Genomic DNA, 18182 nt, shown 5'->3' with positions numbered 1-18182 from the left:
TGTTGTCTGAAGAGTGTGTACTTTGACCATCATGCTGGAAAGGTAGCAGCCTGAGGCCACCTTGCCAAAGAGCCAGGTGGGCTTCTAGCCTCCCCAGGGGCAGCACTGATTTTGTCTTGCCTCTGCCCTGATTCGTGGCAGGATGAGGAAGGCTTGGTCATTTGGCCTTCCTCTGTGCTTCTCTTTTCCCATCTACGAAATAACCTCTTGATGTCTTTCAGGCATTGTCATCCAGGCTTACCTGTGATAAAGGTCAGTGGCTTCTTCAGCCCCTCAAAATCTGTGGGAAGTCATCGGGCCTGGAAGTGTGAGGCAGGGGGTTGCTGATGGCTGTGTTCTGCTCTGCTCCATTCTCTGGGGTATCAAACCCCTTCTCCCCTCCAGGCCCCAGGAGCCTGGATCCTGAGAGGCTATGTTCCTCTCAAGAGGGTCTACTTTTCCAGATGAAAAGACCAAAGCTCAGAGGGGTTGAGTCTCTGAAGTCACATAGCCACTGTGAAGCAGGTCTGGGGTTTCTGCCTCACTCTACAGCAGGAGCTGAAAACCTTCTGGGCTGCATGTTGGTACAGTGTGAGCCCTTGGGCCTGGCAGTGCCCTCCATGGGTAAGGCCATGCCCAGGCAGTTCAGAGCCTGGGTGCCGAAGCTGTGAGTGGGAAGGGGAAGCCTCTTTCTCTTTGCTGGGCCTGGCACTCAGAGCCCTCCCCGCCCTGGGAAGGCTGCCTGGGCCACAGCTGTGTGCTTCCTCACCCACCTTCAGCTGCTCTTGACCCTGGGCCAGAATGCCTTCCCTCCTTTTTAACTCCCAGGCCCCCATCCACCTTAATAAGCTAGCAACCCCATGCTTTCCAAGGGAGAGTCCTCTCTGCACCCCAGCTGTGACTGGTTGCAGGGAGGACCCAAGTCATCCAGGGGCGAGAGGTCAAACTGGACGATGGGGGTGGAAGGCCTTGGAGAAGCCCTGGGGGACGGCATGTTCTGGCTGGCCAGGGTGAGCTAGTCAGGAAAGTTTCCAAAGCGGTGAGGCCGTCAAAGCAGGAAAACACCTGACACCCTGGACCTGGGCTGGACCCAGCACCCCCACTCCCCTGTGAGCCCTGAGTCCCCCACCCCGACACAGCCACTGTAGGAGTTATTTATAGCCTGAGCATGAGGGAGCAAGGACATGCACTTTATTTCGGAAGTGATAATTCTAGTTCCAGGTGGATGAACCCTGGGGAACCCAGCAGCCCTTACCCCACTCCAGAGTCCCCCCCCCCCCCACGGCCCAGGGTGCTCTGGACCACCCCATCTCCCACCCAGCCCACCTAGAAATGGCTTTTTAGTCCAGAGTATGTGGGCCAAAGGAGTGGGACTGTTCTTTCGAATTCCTCCCCAGTTTTCGGACCTCGGGCTGCACCCCATCAACACTCCACAGCCCCTTGCCGGGTCACCCCTTGACCGGAGGGGCGCCAAGAACTCCGTTCCCATTCCCGGAAGAGAGAGCGCGGGGCGGCGCTGACCTCTAGTGGTCATGTTCGGTAATGCAGAGCCCTGGGCTGGGCTGGGCTGGGCTGGGCTGGCAGGCCCCCTGGCGTTCCCGTCTGTCTGCCCCACCCGCCCCTGCTCTGCCAGATTCGGGAGGGAAGCCCGAAACTGGCTTCTCGGCGCCTCTTTGTACGAAGATCGCGCCTGGCAACCCAGGCATCTGCGGGTGGCTGCCTTACTGCCGGACTGAGAACCCTGAAAGGGGCGGGGGAGACAGAGTTTTGTCTCACTTGGCACACTGTCCCCACTCTCGACTGTGGCACAGGGCCAGGCACGCAGTTGAGGTCTTATCTGTTCGTCAAATACTTGTGAAGCACCTGCCAGGCCAGAGAGAAGAGGACATGGCCCTGCCTTCCTGGGGATTCCAGGCTGGTCTTGGGGCTTGACTGTGTACTTTGCAAAGCATCATGAACAGTAGGGAACGCTCGGCTGTACAAGAGCAGAGGAACTGGGTCTGGGATGGGGTTCAGGCAAGTCCGTGGAGGTGGCGGAGATCTGAAAGACAAGTAGAAGTCAGCTCCTGCAGAGAAGCTGGGAAAGGCATTCCAGGCATAAGGTCACAATGGCTGAGGGCACAGTCCGAGAGAGAGGGCCCTGCACTTGTGACCTGCCACAAGCGGTGGGACTGGAGGGTGGGGCGATGCCCCTCAGCTCCGGGCATTGGGGTGATTGGCTAATAGGGACCTGACGTGTTGGCTAACTGGCAGCCTTGATTGCTCTTCAGACGTCCCAAGGGAGGGGGCTGAGCCCCTCCCAACCCTCTGCAGGAGCAGCGCCCCCCAGGAGCCGGATTGGGGGCTGGTCCAAGCTAGGGCTTCTCCAGGCTGCGGTACTTCTTGCGCAGCACCGAGACCGGGTCCTTGAACAGTACTGGGTCCAGACGAAGGCGAGAGGAGACCAGAGGCATGTAGCCAAACTCGGCCACCATCTGATTGATGCAGTCCTGGGCCGGCGGCTGCGGATCTGGGTCCCCAGGCACCTGAGGGGGAGGAACACGCTTTGGAGGTCTCTGTCCTCTAAACCCACCCCCCATGCCCCCGAACCCTGCAGCAAAGAAAGATTGGGGTTAGTGAGAGGGAATCCCTTCCACCGCCAGCGCCCTCCCAGTTCCGACCTGTCCCCCTGGATCCTCACCAGGGGAGGGCTGGCCTCCAGACGCTGCTTCCCATAGGGCACCTTGATAGGGGGCAGCTTGGTGACTGCTGCTACCAGGGAGTTCATCAGGATGTCCACACAGCTGGGTGCTTCATCTGCCAGGGTTCTCAGAGCCTTGGGCAGGGAGTGGGTGAAGAGGGTGTGGTAGTATCTGGGCAAGGGGAGAGGGAGGGGCTGCAGTCAAATTTACCCACTACTTCTCCCTGCCAGGCCCCATTCTCCTCCTGACCTCACTCTCCCTTTAACTTCAATCCCCATGCCTCCTTAGAAAATGCTGCTCGCCCCCCAACCCCACCCAAGCCCTGGCGGCCTCAGAGAGCTCACACCAGAAATACACATCTCTCTCTGCTGTCCTGCACTGTGTGGGTTTGTCTGCAGCACATGGTGTCCTCCCTGCCCCCTCTGTTACAGTTCCATGGGGCCACCATGGAACTGAATTCAGACAGAATGGGGGGAGGGGTGTCAGTTGGTTCCAAGGCCATAAAAAATGGCAGCCCCAAAGACCAGCTTCAGGAAGGTTGTGGATTAACCAGACTGATGCTGCTCAGGGTGAGCCTTGTTCCACGCAGCCTTCTAGAACAACCTAGGCCCACCCTGCAGACCTTAGGGGTAGTCTTCACTCTGCTGAGACTCCCTCGCAGAGCTTCTGGGTAAACCTACTAGAGGTTCCAGGTCACACATATTAGGTTTAAACACATCTACAGAACCCTTCTAAAGGGGCCTTCCAGAATTCAGTCCCTGCCCCAAAGATGGGTGCTTCAGTCAACTTCTGGAAGGCCTGGGGCAGTCCCCAGCCCACCACACACACATTTATAAAGCTTCAGGGTAGGGAGCCTGGGTGGCTCAGTAGATGAAAGCCTCTGCCTTGGGCTTAGGTCATGATCCTAGTCCTGGGATTGAGTCCCACGTTGGGCTCTCTGCTCAGCAGGGAGCCTGCTTCCCTTCCTCTCTCTCTGCCTGCCTCTCTGCCTACTTGAGATCTCTCTCTGTCAAATAAATAAAATCTTTAAAAAAAAAAAATGTCTTCAGGGCCATTCCCTTGCCATCACCATCACCAAATTCAAATCCCTACCCTCTGCCTAGCTCTGTTTAAAATGACACTAGCTACCATTCGTTGGCCACCTGTGTGCCAAGGCCTTCATATGGTTTTCTCATCAGATTATCACATCAGCCCTGTGAGGTGACAAAGAAAGTTGAGGCCTCACAAGAGCTGAGGAGATTTGCCCATCATACGACTCGGGTGTGGTAGATCTGAGCCCAGAACCCGGGTCTCTAGGCCCTAGCTTGATGCGCTCACTCCCACGCTGCCCTGCCCAGGATCAAGGCGGTGGGGGGTGGGGGGCTCTGGCCCTCGGCTCCCAGTGCCAGGCCGGCCATCCGTACCTGTGGTAGAAGGCAGCTGATGTGAGAACCATGGAGAACTCGTTGGCCTTCTCGGCAGTGTGGCCCCAGCCACCCCGGGCCTCATCCCAGAAGTGCCTCCATGTCAGGAAACCCACCATCCGCTCTGGGAAGCTCTGCCACACCACAAAAGCGAAGTCCACCTGGGGAGATACTGAAGTGAGGTATGAGGAGGGACTTCCCGACCAGCGGGGAACATCTAGAGACATGCAGGCCAGGCCAGCCCGGCCGAGGGACTCGGGAGAGGTGCGTGCATGAAAGTTCCCAGGACTGCTGCGCTGGGGTGGGGTGGGGTGGGGTGGGGGTTCCCAAAGGGGAGCTGGAAACAGTGCTTTTTCCCCCTGGGAGCTGAAAACTGTTTTTAAAAGTTTGCTGAAAGCTTCTGCTAGATGACTAAGGAGGAAGCCGACAGGCTCTCGGGGGGTGGTTTCAAAAGCAGGAGGCTGCACCCGGGCGCTGGTCCCAGGCTCCTCACTGCTCTGGGAATCTGAGGTGTCTCTGTCCCCCCTCCACCCTGGGCTCCTCTCCGGCCGTGACCTCACCTCGCTTGTGGTAAGACTGCTCTGTGCGTCGAGGCTGAGGATGGCATCCGTGCTGAGGGCTCGGTGCGGGAAGAAGCGGTCGCTGGCCTGTAGTGGGAGGGAGGTGAGGCCGACTCAGCCGTGGCAACCGTCCCTGGGCTCCTACCGTGACAGTCTACACAGCCACGAAGCAGGAGCCCCGGCACTCAGGTGTAGAAGGCAGGACTTGACAACAGCCGGGCCGCCTGGACCTGGGACCAGGAGCAGATGGGGCAGAAGGTATCCAGGGGCCCCTCCAGTTTCCACCCTTTGGGATTCCTCTTATCACATCACATGCTCGCCTCAACCCTGGGAGGGACTGTCAGACATCCTCTCTTTGAAAGAAACAGGTCCAGAGAGATGAAGGGACTTGCCCAGAGCCACACAGCACGCAGGGGGCTCCCAGCATCCCGGGTTCTCAGAAGCCACCCTCCTCTGGCTCCGTTTGCTGCCATCTGTTCTCATTTCTTCAAGACTCCACGTTTCTCCTCTGGCTCATCCATGGCAGCCAACATATCCCCTCTGCCTTCCCTCATCACATAACACCCCAGCTCTCTGGAGGAGGCACAACCCACAAGGGCCAGGCATGGGAGAGGATCCTCTCTATCGGGCCCGCAGCTGAGACCCACGTCAGACAGCCCACCGTCCACTCCACGGAATTCTGCTGCACCCACACGGCACAAGCAGTCCTCCTGGGGAGATCCTTAAGGGACAAGTGAGGCGCGACTTCCTGACCAGCTTCGGGCCCGACTGGAAGTCCAGATCTGGCTCGGGCTCAAGCAAAGCAGCCATGTGTGCCCTCCCCAGTTCCCAGCATGCGGGGGCTGGAGCCCTCCCTCCCACGCCCCTCCCCCCAACTCCTCACCTTCCTCTGCCCGGCCAGCACTGTCAAGGGCACTGCTGTCTTGGGCCACCTGGAAGGGGGTGGCTTCTCACTGCTCCAGAGAACCAGGATCTAGGAGGAAAAGGGGGTGTTCCTGAAGGCTGGGAGAACAGCTGTATTTCTGAGTTTGGGAGAGTTTACTTGGAGCCAAGGTCCGTCCTTTGCTGCCCTGTTTTTACCTCTGGGCATCAGGAAGGCAGGAATTCTGGTGTGACCTGAAGGTAGCTACCTTCAGCATCGGAACTGGGGACAGTCAGTTGTGGTAGCCCCTAGCCTGGGTCCTGGCCCCTCGTCCCATCCCCATCTTCTCTCAGAGGCTTTTGATCACTTCTGGTCCTTTATCATTCGCTGCCCTGCTCAAATGTCCCCTCTGTGGAGCTGCTCTGTCTGTCCCTGGCCGAGCTAAGGGCTTGCTTCCCCTGTTAAGTCCCCTCAGGAGGCTATGTGGCTTCTCTGGAAGTGACACCTGACAGCGTGTGCCGGAAAGTGCTAACTGAATCTGAATCCAGGGCAGAATCCTTTCCTGCTTTTTCTCGAAGTCCTCAGCATCACCCCCACGGGCTTGGCGCTGAGAAAATCACTGATGGGTGAGTACACGCGTGATCGCCTGTTTACCTCTCCAGTGGCCCCAAGGGGTACCTGCCTTTTACATGATTTCATCAGTTTCATCAGTTTCCTTTGCGGGGGGCGGGGAGAAGGAAAGGAACAAGAATGTTGGGACTTAAAAAAAAGGGCAGTGAAAACCCCTTGAAAACCCCTCCTGTGCCTCCCCTCAAAACATGTGGTTACGCTTGGGGTCTAGATGCCCTTTCCCTCGCCCCCGCCCTGGATCCCAGGGCCCCCACTGGCAAAAGGGACAGACCTGGGCACAATGCTGGGAGCCTGCCACCGCCTGGATGAGCTTCAGTGGGGGCTGGCCTGGGGCCCCCACCCAAATCAGGGCACTGAACCTGCCGGCAGGCCGAGAGCCTAGGGAAATGAGACACAGGCTGTTAGGGGGTGGGAGGGGACAGGACCCCCTAAAGGGTGGCCTGAGCTGGGGACTCCAGGAGCCAGGAGAGATGTGGGTGAATCAGGGAAGGGCATGGCAGGGCTCTGTGGTTGAGGCTGGGACAGACTTGGGAAGAGTTGGTGAGGGGACTTCAAGTTGTCCCATCCCCAGGCATACCCCGCTGTAGGTGGTAGAAGGGGAAGTCCGAGGGGCTTGTAGAAAAAGTGGGCAGGGCCAGGAGGGCGCCTGGAGGGCTGTTCCACAGGAGCGAGGGGTGAGCGGGTGCTCCAAAGATCCGGTCCTGAATAATCTGTGAAATGAGAGAGGGCTGTGCGGGTGTGGTCGTGGTCAGGGTCTGGGGAAGTTCAGATCTGGCATAGCCACGCCCCTCCGCCCCTCCGCCCCTCCCCCTTCAGGTTCCTGGGAGGGCAACAGCTGCATCACTGCATCACTGTCCGAAGGGCTCAGGTGCAGAAGTCCAGAGTAGGGGGCACTCAGTGATGGTGTCCAGAAGTGGCCAGTGATGGTGAACTTGCTGCCTCCTTGTCCTTCCTCACTCAGGGCAGATGTGGCTAACGAGTTGCGAGTGCGACATTCTTTCCGGACCCAGACTCCCCTTTAACACAGCACTGAAGGCAGCCACTGACCATCACCCGGGCTGACACCTTGGCACAGGCTTCGAAATCTATTGGCCAGAGCTATCCCTCTACAGATGGGGGTAAACCGAGGCCAAGACTGGAGAAGGAACTTGTCCAAGAGCTCAGAGTCAAGCCTCAGATTCATCCCAGAAGCCCCTGCAGGGGAGAAGTCCAAACAGCAGGGTAGAAGATGTGTCTGGAGAGAGGGATGTGGAGAGGGAATGGGGATGAGGCAGGAGCCAAGCACCATGGCTCCCATCATGGAAGTCTTCCTCACCTCCAGAGTGGTATGGATGACCTTCTCCACTGAGGAGAAGTAGGCATCCCACAGAAACTGGGTCTGCTGACGCAGGGCAAGGACCCGGGTGGGGGGCATCTTCTGGAGGGCAGCGAGGACCTGAGGTACAGAGGGAGGAAAGGAGAAGGCATGGGGCCTTGTCAGGCTCTGACTGACTCTGAGATGGGACCACCCAGGTTGGAGGTCTGGGAACCAGAAGCCTTCTCCCCACAGTTTTCCAAGCAGCCACCTTTGGCCAAGTCCCAGGTAATAATCAAGGTCACACAGAGTTGAGCCTAAATGCCACTTAATAACTGTGTGACTGTGGACAAACTACTCAACCTCTCTGAGTCTGTGTCCTCATCTGTAAAGTGGGGATAATAACAGTACCTGCCTCATAGGGCGGCTGTGGGAATTAAGCTAGATTATACAGGGGCTCCCGGGTAGCTCAGTCGGTTAAGCAAATGTCTGCCTTCAGCACAGATCATGATCCTGGGGTCCTGGGATCGAGCCCTGCCTCAAGCTCTCTGCTCATCGAGGAGTCTGCTTCTTCCTCTCCCTTTCCTTTTCCTTTCCCCCTCCCCCTACTTGTGTGCTCTCTCATTCTCAAATAAATTTTTTTTAAACGTCTTAAAAATAAATAAATAACTAAGACAATATACGTTAAGTGCTTGGCCTATGGTAGCAGCTCAATGCAGGCAGCTACTGTTACTAACTACCGTACTGTTCTCGCTTCTCAGGAGATTCAAGGCGTACGCAGTTTTCTCATTGTCGGGCAAGCAAAAGTAGTTTCATCAGCTGGGAAAGTCACCGTGCATTTTGCTTTCCCACCCCAACCTCCCTGGAGGCACTCAGATTTTGGATTTTTATGGCTTTCCCTTAAACTGGTCGAGTCATCTCGGCTGGGCCCGTGGAGATCATCTGGTCTAACTTATCCCATTGTACAGATTGGGGAAACTGAGGCTGGAAAAGGCTCAGGACTTGCTCTCAAACTGTCAGGAGTCTCTGCCTCTCTTTGATCCTGTGGGAGCCCCAGAAGCTTGGGGCTTGGAGCAAAATCATGAATATACACATACGGGGAGATACAAACGAGGGATGAGATCAGCCTGGAGGCTGAGATCCCAGGCTTCTCCCACATCCTGGGTTCAGTCCCCACCCTGTGCGCAGGGCCCTGAGCTACCTGAAATGGGAGCCTCTCATCAGCCACGATGGCCGCCTTGGTCCAATCGATGACCTCGGAGAAGGGCAGCTCCCACCGAGGGCTGAGAAGCACAGGGATACAGCCAGCCTGGGGGAAAGGTAGGCACTGGGGAGCCCAGTCACATCCTGCACACACTCCCCCTCCCCCAGTTCCAAATTAGCTGCTGCTTCCGTTGGGGGCAAGGGACCCAGAGGAGAGAAAGGCGGTTTTTTGGGTAGCCGGTTGTTCTACGAGTGTGGGTGTGGGCAGCTCACGGTCCCTTCCCCGGGCCTGGCCGAGAGAGCCTGCCAGCTCAGGAGTGTGGGAGGACAGGGCCAGGGCATGCCCAGGTTGGGGTTGTACCTGCAGGGCTTGGAGGAAGTGCAAGGCGTCAGGTTGGTGGGCAGGGATGAGGCAGAAGGTAGCATTGGGGAGCTTTGCCCCAGGGTGGGTCCTAAGGAGGTACAGGAGGGGTACGCATAGGTGAGGCCTGAGACACCAGCCCCTCACCCCACCGGCTCCCTCAATGCCCCCGCAACCCCCTCAACACTCCCCAGTTCACAGTGTGCAAATCCACCATCTGTGCTTCACATATTAACAAACACTCAAGCACACGCACAGCCACACATGAACACTGACATGAACACAAGCTTCACACCCGCCCCTCACCCATGGTGGGGTGGGAGGCAGGAGCCCTGGGTTCTAGTTCTGCCTCTGCCCTTGGGGTCTCAGGCATCTCCCCCTTCTCATCTCTGGACCTCAGTTTCCTCATTTGCAAAACAGGAGGGGGCGGGACCAGCTGTTTCCAAGGCCTAGTCTGACTGGGAGAGGCACAGGTTTGCACCGCCCCCTGCCTCCCACCGCTCTGCAGATTCTGGGGCAGCCCTCACCTGCGGGAGGCCTCCGTGCCCTGCCTTCCCCCCATCCAGAGAGCCCAGGCCCATGAAAAGCTCCTCTGTCAGGAGGTGGGCTGGGCCCCCAGCCTGGAACCGCACAGGAAGCTGCTGCCCAGAGGCCCCCTCACCCAGAGGACAGGCCTCCTCTGTTCCTCCCATCTTCTCCCCCCAAGCCCAGGACCACACTCAGGTTGTGTGTGTTTGGGGGGGGAGGGGCTTGATTTACAGCCTCCCCAAAGCCACCTCCCTGCGACTGCCCACCCAGGGAAGCCGTGCCCATGACCTAGCTACTGGGAGGCTTGAGGAGGGTGTGGAGGGGCAGGACCTCTGAGCTCACAGGCCTGCTCAGAGTGGGACTGACGAATAGGGCCCAGAGGTCCCAGGACCCTCCTCAGCTACATCCTGTCTGGTCTGAGTCTGAACCACTGAACAGATGGGGAGACTGAGTCTCAGAGAGACCCAAGGACTAGCTTGGGGTCTCAGACAGGGTTAAGGCTGGAAGTAGAACCAAATAGGCTGACTCCTGTCCCTGGGTTATTTCTGCCTCCCCCCCGCCCTTCTGTCTCTACTGCTCAGGCATCCACCGGGTTTCTCCTGGAAGAACTCACACGCTAAACAACAGAACATTCTCTAACAGAAGCTGCCACAGCACCAGCCAGCTACAGCCCTCCTCCCTCTCCAACAAAGCCCTAAGGGACTGAGAAGCCCTAAGTTCAAGGCTTCCGAGAATCCAAAGAGCTTTCTGAATAAACTGTACTTCCCAGTCCTCACTAACCTCTGCTGTTTCCTCCTCTGTGTCTCCATACGTCCTCGCTCAGCCTCCAGCATCCCTCTCTGCCTTACAACCCAAGGGATTCTTCGTACTCGATCTTTTTTTTTCATAATTTTGTTTGTTTGTTTTAAGATTTTATTTATTTATTTGAGAGAGAGAATAGGAGAGAGAGCAGAAGCAGGGGGAGCAGCAGAGGGAGAGGCAGAAGCAGACTCCCCACGGAGGAAGGAGCCCGATGCAGGACCTGGGGTCATGCCCTGAGCCGAAGGCAGACACTTAACTGACTGAGCCACCCAGGTGCCCCTCCTCCTACTCGATCTAAAGGTCTAAACTCAAACCTCACCTTCTCTGGGAAGCCCTCCTTGATCTTTCCAAAGATGGCCCCCTTCTCTCTGCTCTCACAGCCTGTGTGCCCGCAGTAGTAATGAGCCAGCCGACCTTGACTAAGCCCTGTACGAAGTACTTTGGGGCAGTAACTCACTTCATTCTCACAGCACTCCCTCAAAGACAGAAGGTCTGCGCTGCTAGTCCCCTGCTTTACAGATGAAGGAATGGAGGCCTGGAGGGGCTTCACAGCTCAGAAGTCATGGAGTCAGTGAGCAAGGCAGCTTGTACAGCGTCTCTCCGCTTAATGATGTGGGTCCTAACCGGGAACTTGCCTGCCTTTCCTACAAGATGGAGTAGCCTGAGGGCCGTGGCCCACATCTGCACAGCCTGGCAGAGCACCTGGCCGAGACTGGGCACGTAACGGCTGCTCAGTGAACGGATGTGTGATAAATTGACAGACCCAGGAGCCGGGGGCCAGGTATCCAAGATGTCAGTTTCTGCATAAATTCTAATAATGGATTTCGCTGACAGTAGCCGGGGGGGGGGGGGGGTGGCCTAGAGAGATGGTGAGATCCCCGTCGGTAGAGCTAATTAAGCAGAGCTAGATGAGCACCTGCCGCTGTGTGGTGTGTCTGTGTGCGTGTTATGGAGGGGACATCATGGAAACTGCCAACGAGATCTTAGGGTTCTGTGACCCTATAAGGCACTTGCTACAGACTCAGGGCCTCAGTGCCCAAGGATGGAGTCAGTGTGGCTCCCTTGGGCCCTCTTGCGGGCTGGCTATAGGCAGGGCACACTGTGACTTCCATGTGCCATAGGCTCTTTGGCCTTTGGGGTCTCTCTGCCATAGATATTATATATAAATTACATTTGATAATTTCATTGGTATAAAAACAAAAACACTGGGGTGCCTGGCTGGCTCATTTGGTGGGGTGTGCAACTCTTGGTCAAGATTACTTAAAAATAAATGAAAACATTAATATTATATATTAGGGGCATCTGGGTGGCTTAGTCAGTTAAGCATCTGCCTTCAGCTCAGGTCAGGATATCAGGGTCCTGGGATTGAGTCCTGCACAGGGCAGGGGGCGTGGCAGTCCCAGCTCAGCAGGGAGTCTCTTTCTCCTTCTCCCTCTGCCCCACCCCTACCCCTGGCTAGTGCTCTCTCACTGTCAAATAAAATCTTTAAAAACATATATAACAAGGGGCACCTGGGTGGCTCAGCGGGTTAAAGCCTCTGCCTTCGGCTCGGGTCATGATCCCAGGGTCCTGGGATTGAGCCCTGCATTGAGCCCTGCACTGGGCTCTCTGCTCAGCGGGGAGCCTGCTTCCTCCTCTCTCTGCCTGCCTCTCTGCCTACTTGTGATCTCTGTCTGTCAAAAAAAATAAATAAATCTTGGGACGCCTGGGTGGCTCAGTGGGTTAAAGCCTCTGCCTTCGGCTCGGGTCATGATCCCAGGGTCCTGGGATTGAGCCCTGCATTGAGCCCTGCACTGGGCTCTCTGCTCAGCGGGGAGCCTGCTTCCTCCTCTCTCTGCCTGCCTCTCTGCCTCCTTGTGATTTCTGTCTATCAAATAAATAAATAAATCTTTAAAATAAATAAATAAATCTTAAAAACAAAAACAAAAACAAAAAACATATATATCTAAACATTTTCTTCCACTTAAATGTATGGTTTTTTTCTTCTGATTTTTAAAGAAATGAAAATCATTTCATCAAAATAAAAATTTTCTTGGGTCCCTGAAAGTACCACAGGACCTAGGCACTGTGCCTCCTAGATCCAAAGGAAACCTTAAAACATGCATTGAATTTATGTTTAAAAAAAAAAAAAACCCTAAGTGGGAGAGAGCACACACATGCGTTGTTCGTGCACACAGAGTACCTCAGAAAAGAAACTAGAAACGGTGTTTGGCTCCAGGAAGGAAAACTGGGTGGCCAGAGTCAGGGGTGGGAGGGAGATTTACTGTATACCCCTTTTGTGCCTTTGGAATTTTGTAGCCTGTGAATGAATTCCCTATTCATAAAAATAAATAAATAACAATTTTAAAGGGTGGAGGCTTATTCCAAAGCAATAGGAGACTGTTCACCGGAGGTGGAAAAATACGGGTTTTGGGGCCAGAAGTGTAGGGCTGAAGCCCAGCTCCATAGCCGCCCCATCACAAACTCGAGGGAGGCTATGATGAGTCAAGGAGTTCATCACCCAAGGGCCTTGGCTGGCTCCCTCCACCACTCTGAACCTCAGTTTCCTGTTCCCTGAAATGGGAATGAAAATGCTTCCCTTGCAGGGTACTTGAGGGTGAGTGACTTGTGCAAAGGGGCTGGCACAGCACTGGGCTCCACGTGTTCACTTCCTCCCCTCCCCCTCGGCCTCCCTGCCTGCCCAGTGAATGTGGGAAAGTGGCTGTGGGACAGTGGCAGGGACTGTGAATTGCCTCTTTCTCGGGCCAGTGCTTGTTTATTCAGGCCACCTTCGGGGGTTGCCCTGTGGCTGGTGGCCTCCCTCTCTCCTTACTGTCTGGCTGCTTCAGGCAGCTGCCTGACACCTCAGGGAAACTGAGGCTTAACGTTACTCCAGAGATTACAAGGCCTGTTCTCTGCAGGGGGTGGGGGTGGGAGCTGAGGTCAAAGACAGAACTGGGGAAATTGCAGAGGACGGTCAGAGTCTGCCAGGCATTACCCCTTGGAAATAAACTCACCCACCATGCTACCCAGAGGGCGGCCCGCACGGGTGAGAAAGCCTTGGCCAGTTCTGGCCAATTTGGGTTCCATCAGAACACATTCAGCGAGTCCGCAGTTCGCTTCCTGTGTGAAGCTCCCTAATTTCCAGTTTCACAAAGAAGTTCAGACCGAAATAGCTTTCAGATTCACCAGTGCAGTAATTAAAGTCAGCCGAAAGAAGAACTTCTAGGGGCGCCTGGGTGGCTCAGTGGGTTAAAGCCTCTGCCTTCGGCTTAGATCATGGTCCCAGGATCCTGGGATCGAGCCCCACATGGGGCTCTCTGCTTGGCAGGGAGCCTGCTTCCTCCTCTCTATTCCCCTGCCTCTCTGCCTACTTGTGATCTCTGTCTGTCAAACAAATAAATAAAATCTTTAAAAAAAAATCTTCTATAAGCAAGAACAGCTAAAAGTCTAATTAGGAAGGTCAGGCGGGGCCATGGTGAACAAGAGAAACTTGTTCACTGAAGGTAAGCTCTGTCTGAGCTCTGAGCTTCAGGGGCCTGGGGGTGGGGGTGATCCCCGACCTTTCAGATCACTCCGAGGATGGGTCCGGGCAGCAGGGCCTGTGGGCTAAAGAGGCTATTGCATTCCTACCTCTGGCTGTGGGGCTCCTTGGAGGCCGTGTGCCTTGAGGTAGAGGAATTGCATTCCCAGCAGAGCCCTCTGGCTGAGAGAAGCCCCTGAGAGGCAGAGGCAAAAAGGGAGCTTGGCCACGTGAAGAATTCCCGTGGGGGACAGGGGTGGTGAGCTGAGAACAGCCCATGTTGTTCTAGCAGAGAACAGGGAGATACCTGAGGGAGGGAGCAAGGGAAGGACACCAGAGTGACAGGTTCCAACTCGGGTCTGCCCCACGCATGGAGAAGGAACCTGCTGCTGCTCTGGGCCTGGACAACCTCAAAAGGAATGGAATACAGGCCTGCACAACCACTCTTCGGACACTGCCGGCCTCCCAGGGGCGCAGAGGGGTTTGGATACTTAGGGGTTAACTGCTTTATCACCTGAGGCCTGTCACTCCAACTAGCCCAGGGACAGGAGTTTCTGAACAACTCTCCATGTCCCACAGGCCACCACGCCCCTTACATGTCTCCAGGCAGTCGTGCTGGTGGGAAGTTCTTCTGCTGGTCTGACCTCATTCATATTTGCTGTTTCCTTAAGAGATTAATTCCCCAAATTAGACACAGGAGCAGCTTCCATCTGTGACTAGTCCTTAATCTCCACGGCTCTGAGGCATTTGATGGGTTGATCGTTCACCCTTGGTTAAAACTCAGAATTCTAATGCTGAAGGTTTTGGAAACGGGCAACTCTGGATTTCAGCACTGTGCCCTGTCTGTCTGGGTGGCCTCAGACAAATTACTTAACCTCTCTGAGCTTAGTGTCTGGTACACAAACAAATGAAAGCAGTTAGTATTATTTTATTATAACGATTATTTATACTTTAGCACAGACCGAGCCCAACAGACATGTATGTTAAAATATTAGGGAAGGAGGAATTGGAACAAGAGAAAAAGAGTAAGTAGGAGTGAGTCATATTTTTGTGTTTATGGACCCCTAAGGGAGAACCCCCCAAACCTACTTTGGATACCCCGTGTGACAAAGGACCTTCTGAGTGAGGTTTCTCTCGGTCTAACCTGATTCTCCCTCCTGGGGCAGCTGGGGCCAGAGTTCGTCAGGCCTAGCTGGTTCTCCAGTCCCATCTCCATCCGCCCTCTACCCTGGCCTCTGGGCTCACTCCCACTGCAGATCCCTCCCACCCAGCACCCTCCTTACCCACCCCCCACCCCCACCCCGGGGTGGCAGAGGTAAAGGTCCACTTACTGCTCAGGTCCGTGGTCCTGCTCACAGTGCCCATCCCGGGGGCAGGCAGAGGACTCAGTGCCTGCCGTGCGCCACCCGCCCCTCTCCTCTGCCAGGGCTAGCAGGGGCACCCCAGGGTGGGGGCTGTGCTGTCCCAGCTGGCCAGGGGCCCCACCTCGCCATGGGTGGGCTTCGGGGAGAAGCGGGAGGGCCACGTCAAAGCCAGGCCGGAAGGTGTCCACTGTGGGGCTGGCCTTGGCCACCATCGCCTGTCCCAGTTGGAAGGTCTGGGGGCAGAAGTTTGGGTGGAGACCGAGGACCAGATGGTTCCTTCCACCGTTCCACTGCTGGGGCAAGGGGCTGCTCTCCCCAGCTGGGGCTTCCAGGCTGAGGAGGAGGAGGAGGCAGGCCTCCTCGGGGCTGACGGAGCCGAAGCGGGAGCTCTCAATGGAAGCCAGGATCCCACGCTGAGTGTCAGAGATCGGTCCAGCCACTGGGTACGCGAACACCTTGAGACCACCACCCCTGCACTTGGAGACATCAAAGCAAGCTCCCCAGTCGCAGCTGCCACCACGGGGGGCTGGAAGAGGTTGAGGATCATCTTCTGGGAGCTCCCCAGGCTGGGAGAAACTCTGCAGGAGCTCTATGTCCAGCCAGTGGGGCCAGCCTTGGGGGGCACCCGCCCGGGGTCTGGCAGGCACTGCCAGGCGGAGGAGGGGGAAGACTCTCAGAAGGACGAGGAGCCAAGAGGCCGACAGTGCCAGCCAGAGGGACTTTCTTCTCCACGACTGCATGTGGCCACCCGTGGCCAGGGCTGGGGGAAGCAGGAGGAGCAGGGGCTCGAGGCTGAGTCGCTGGAGCTGGGCTCTGCCTTCTAGTTCAGCGCCTTCATTGCACAGATGGGAAGACTGAGGCCCATTGAGAACGGGCGGCCTGAATAAGGTCAAACCGCAAGTCACCAGCCAGGTGCCGGGAAGCCAGGTAGGACCCGACTTTGTGGCCTTGCCTTCTTGCAGTCAGGAATCTGCTTCCTTGGCCTTTGGACAACCAAGCTGGGCTTTGCCCCTGCAGCAGGGCCCCCTGCCCCTGGGCACTGCTCAGGCTGATGCAATCCCCTGACCACACTGCAAGGCCACGTCCTTCTGCCCTCCTGGCTGCACCCCCTGACCTTGGCCTCAGCAGAGAGGCGGGCAGTCTGCCAGGCCATGGGGAACCCGTCAGGGCTCTCGCAGGAGGTGGCTTGGCCAGGGTGCAGGGCTGGACAGAAGGGGGGCTGACCTCTCCAATTCTCCCCTTGCCTGAGCGGCTCCGGAGTAGCCCACTGGCTGGCACTCCTGGGCTGTGGGCCCTGCGGCTGGAGCTAAAATTAGACCCCACACCCCATGTGGGCTATCAGGGTCGGCTGAGGTCGAGGCCTGGGTGCAGCCGGTGCCCCCTGCCTGGGGAGCTGGGAGTTCTCTGGGTCCTAGTCCTCTCCCACTCCGCGGCTGTCCCCTACGCAGGCAGCTCGGTCCCCTCCTCCCCCACCCCTAGCAGCTGGTCCTGCACCCTCTGACTTGGAGCTATCACGGGGCACACACCGAGGACCCTGCCCCACGCCCAGTCCCACCGCCCCCTGCCCAACTGGCGTCTTCTCCCGTTCCCTCTCCGGGCAGCATCTGGCCGGACTGGATCTCTTTCCCAGCCTGGCTCCTCCCCTGCCAGCCCTGATTCGTTCCTGCCTGGGAGGCGGGGTCTCCACTTAACCCTTTCCAAACCAGTTTCCTCCAATGTCAGTAATTCTCACCGGCGGGACCCAAATCTCTCAGATACCTCAAGCTATCCCAGCCCGTCTCTGAATTCACACGTCAAGGCTCCAAAGCAGAGGTTTAGCCGTGTCATGCTTCACAGGGAGAGAAGCAAAACTCAGAGAGAGGTGGTATCTTCCTAAAATGACAAAGATGCGGCAGGGCGGGGACTTTAAACCTTGAACTCCAGGCCCTTCTTCTTAGAGCTCCCCACCGGTCACTGCAGCTGGTGGTGCGAGTGTGTGGAGTCTGTCAGTCAGAGGACGAGGAAGCCCACAGAGGAGGAAAGTGAAGTGTCGAGTGGGGAGAGGGGTAGGTGGGAGCGGGATGGGGTGGGTGGTATTGGGTAAGACGCTCCCACTGATTCCCAGGATTAGCCCCTCCTCCTTCAGCACCGCCCCCCAATCTCTTCTGGCGGCAGGCTTTTCAGGCCCACTCCTGTCACCCCCACTCCTGTCATGGGCTGGTCAGGTGTCTGATGAGGTCTGCCCTCATCAGGAGCCCTAGAGGGAAGGTCTTGAGGCTCACCCTCCAGTCCATATGGAGAGTTCTGCCTGACGAAGAACTTGGCTATCCATTAGTCCACGGCTGTTGAGGGCTTCCCCTGCTTAGTTCCTTGGTCTGTGCTCTGAAAGGGGGGGGGGGGTTTAGGAATGGGGGATGTCACCCACTGAAGTATCGCTGAGGCACAGACCCCTGGCCGCCAGGAGTGCCAGTCTGATGCGGGAGGCCACACTGGACCAGGCTGACGAGAGCAAACTCTGTCTCTTCCTCTCAGCTGGATGATGTGGGACCTCTGTCCCCTCATCTCTACATGGAGGTGAAGATCTTTACCGTGAGAAGGTTGTCAGGTTAAATCCAGGCCTATCCCATGGGGTCCCCCAACAAGTGGCAACCTCTTTTCCTTGCTTGCCTTGCCCTGATCTCAGAGGGCCACTGATCTGACCAGGGAGAATGTTTTGCCCTCTGTGGGAATGTTTTGTCGTCCATGGGCAGCAGGTCTGAGGGAAAAGCACAGTTCATTCACCCAAGTATGTCCTCAAGATGGCCAGCACAGGGGAAACCTGGCCTCTTCGCCTACAGTGTCCATCACTGAGTCCTGGACTGACTTTCCCTGCACGAACAAGGCTTTCCCAAGGGGAGAGGGGCCTTTGCACTTGCTGTTTGCTGCTCCTGACATTCACCTTGCTCAGTGAACCTCCCCTTCCCCACCCCGCCATCCGACAGGAATCAGCTCCCCTCCTACAAGAAGCCTTCCTGACTCTCCTCAGGCTGGGGCTG

At 56.6% G+C, this 18182-nt stretch overlaps 1 protein-coding gene and 1 long non-coding RNA gene across 4 annotated transcripts; one reads left to right on the top strand and one right to left on the bottom strand.

The window, feature by feature from the left end:
* Positions 1–1148: 1148 nt before the first annotated feature.
* Positions 1149–17213, bottom strand: EXTL1 (exostosin like glycosyltransferase 1). Of its 3 annotated transcripts, XM_082684809.1 has the most exons (11): positions 15136–17211; positions 8974–9064; positions 8611–8718; positions 7431–7550; positions 6693–6825; positions 6387–6493; positions 5507–5596; positions 4624–4710; positions 4064–4224; positions 2660–2831; positions 1149–2504 (listed from the first exon to the last, which is right to left on the bottom strand). In XM_082684809.1, the coding sequence occupies exons 1-11, from the start codon at positions 15906–15908 to the stop codon at positions 2334–2336; spliced, it is 2013 nt and encodes a 670-aa protein (XP_082540935.1). In that variant the 5' UTR covers positions 15909–17211; the 3' UTR covers positions 1149–2333. The 3 variants fall into 3 exon arrangements, with proteins under 3 accessions (XP_082540935.1, XP_082540936.1, XP_082540937.1); XM_082684810.1 differs by lacking the exon at positions 8611–8718 and having other exon boundaries at positions 15136–17212; XM_082684811.1 differs by lacking the exon at positions 1149–2504 and having other exon boundaries at positions 2664–2794; positions 15136–17213.
* LOC309841657 lies at positions 5590–7296 on the top strand. The gene is made up of 3 exons (XR_014299228.1): positions 5590–5676; positions 5952–6111; positions 7077–7296. It is a non-coding gene; the product is annotated as an uncharacterized lncRNA (long non-coding RNA).
* Positions 17214–18182: the final 969 nt, after the last annotated feature.

The sequence above is a fragment of the Mustela nivalis genome (assembly GCF_964662115.1).
Source record: "Mustela nivalis genome assembly, chromosome: 10".
Taxonomy (NCBI): domain Eukaryota; kingdom Metazoa; phylum Chordata; class Mammalia; order Carnivora; family Mustelidae; genus Mustela; species Mustela nivalis.
The sequence above is the reverse complement of the archived record's forward strand: the minus strand, read 5'-3'. Positions and strand labels throughout refer to the sequence as shown.

What these genes read in the sequence shown, in the direction of transcription:
- EXTL1 (XM_082684809.1), bottom strand. Translation starts at nt 15,908, where the DNA reads ATGCAGTCGTGGAGAAGAAAGTCCCTCTGGCTGGCACTGTCGGCCTCT. An exon ending in GCTCCCAGCATTGTGCCCAG is followed by an intron (nt 5,597 to 6,386) that starts GTCTGTCCCTTT and finishes TTTTCCTCCTAG; the next exon opens with ATCCTGGTTCTCTGGAGCAG. An exon ending in GCAGTCTTACCACAAGCGAG is followed by an intron (nt 4,225 to 4,623) that starts GTGAGGTCACGG and finishes GTATCTCCCCAG; the next exon opens with GTGGACTTCGCTTTTGTGGT.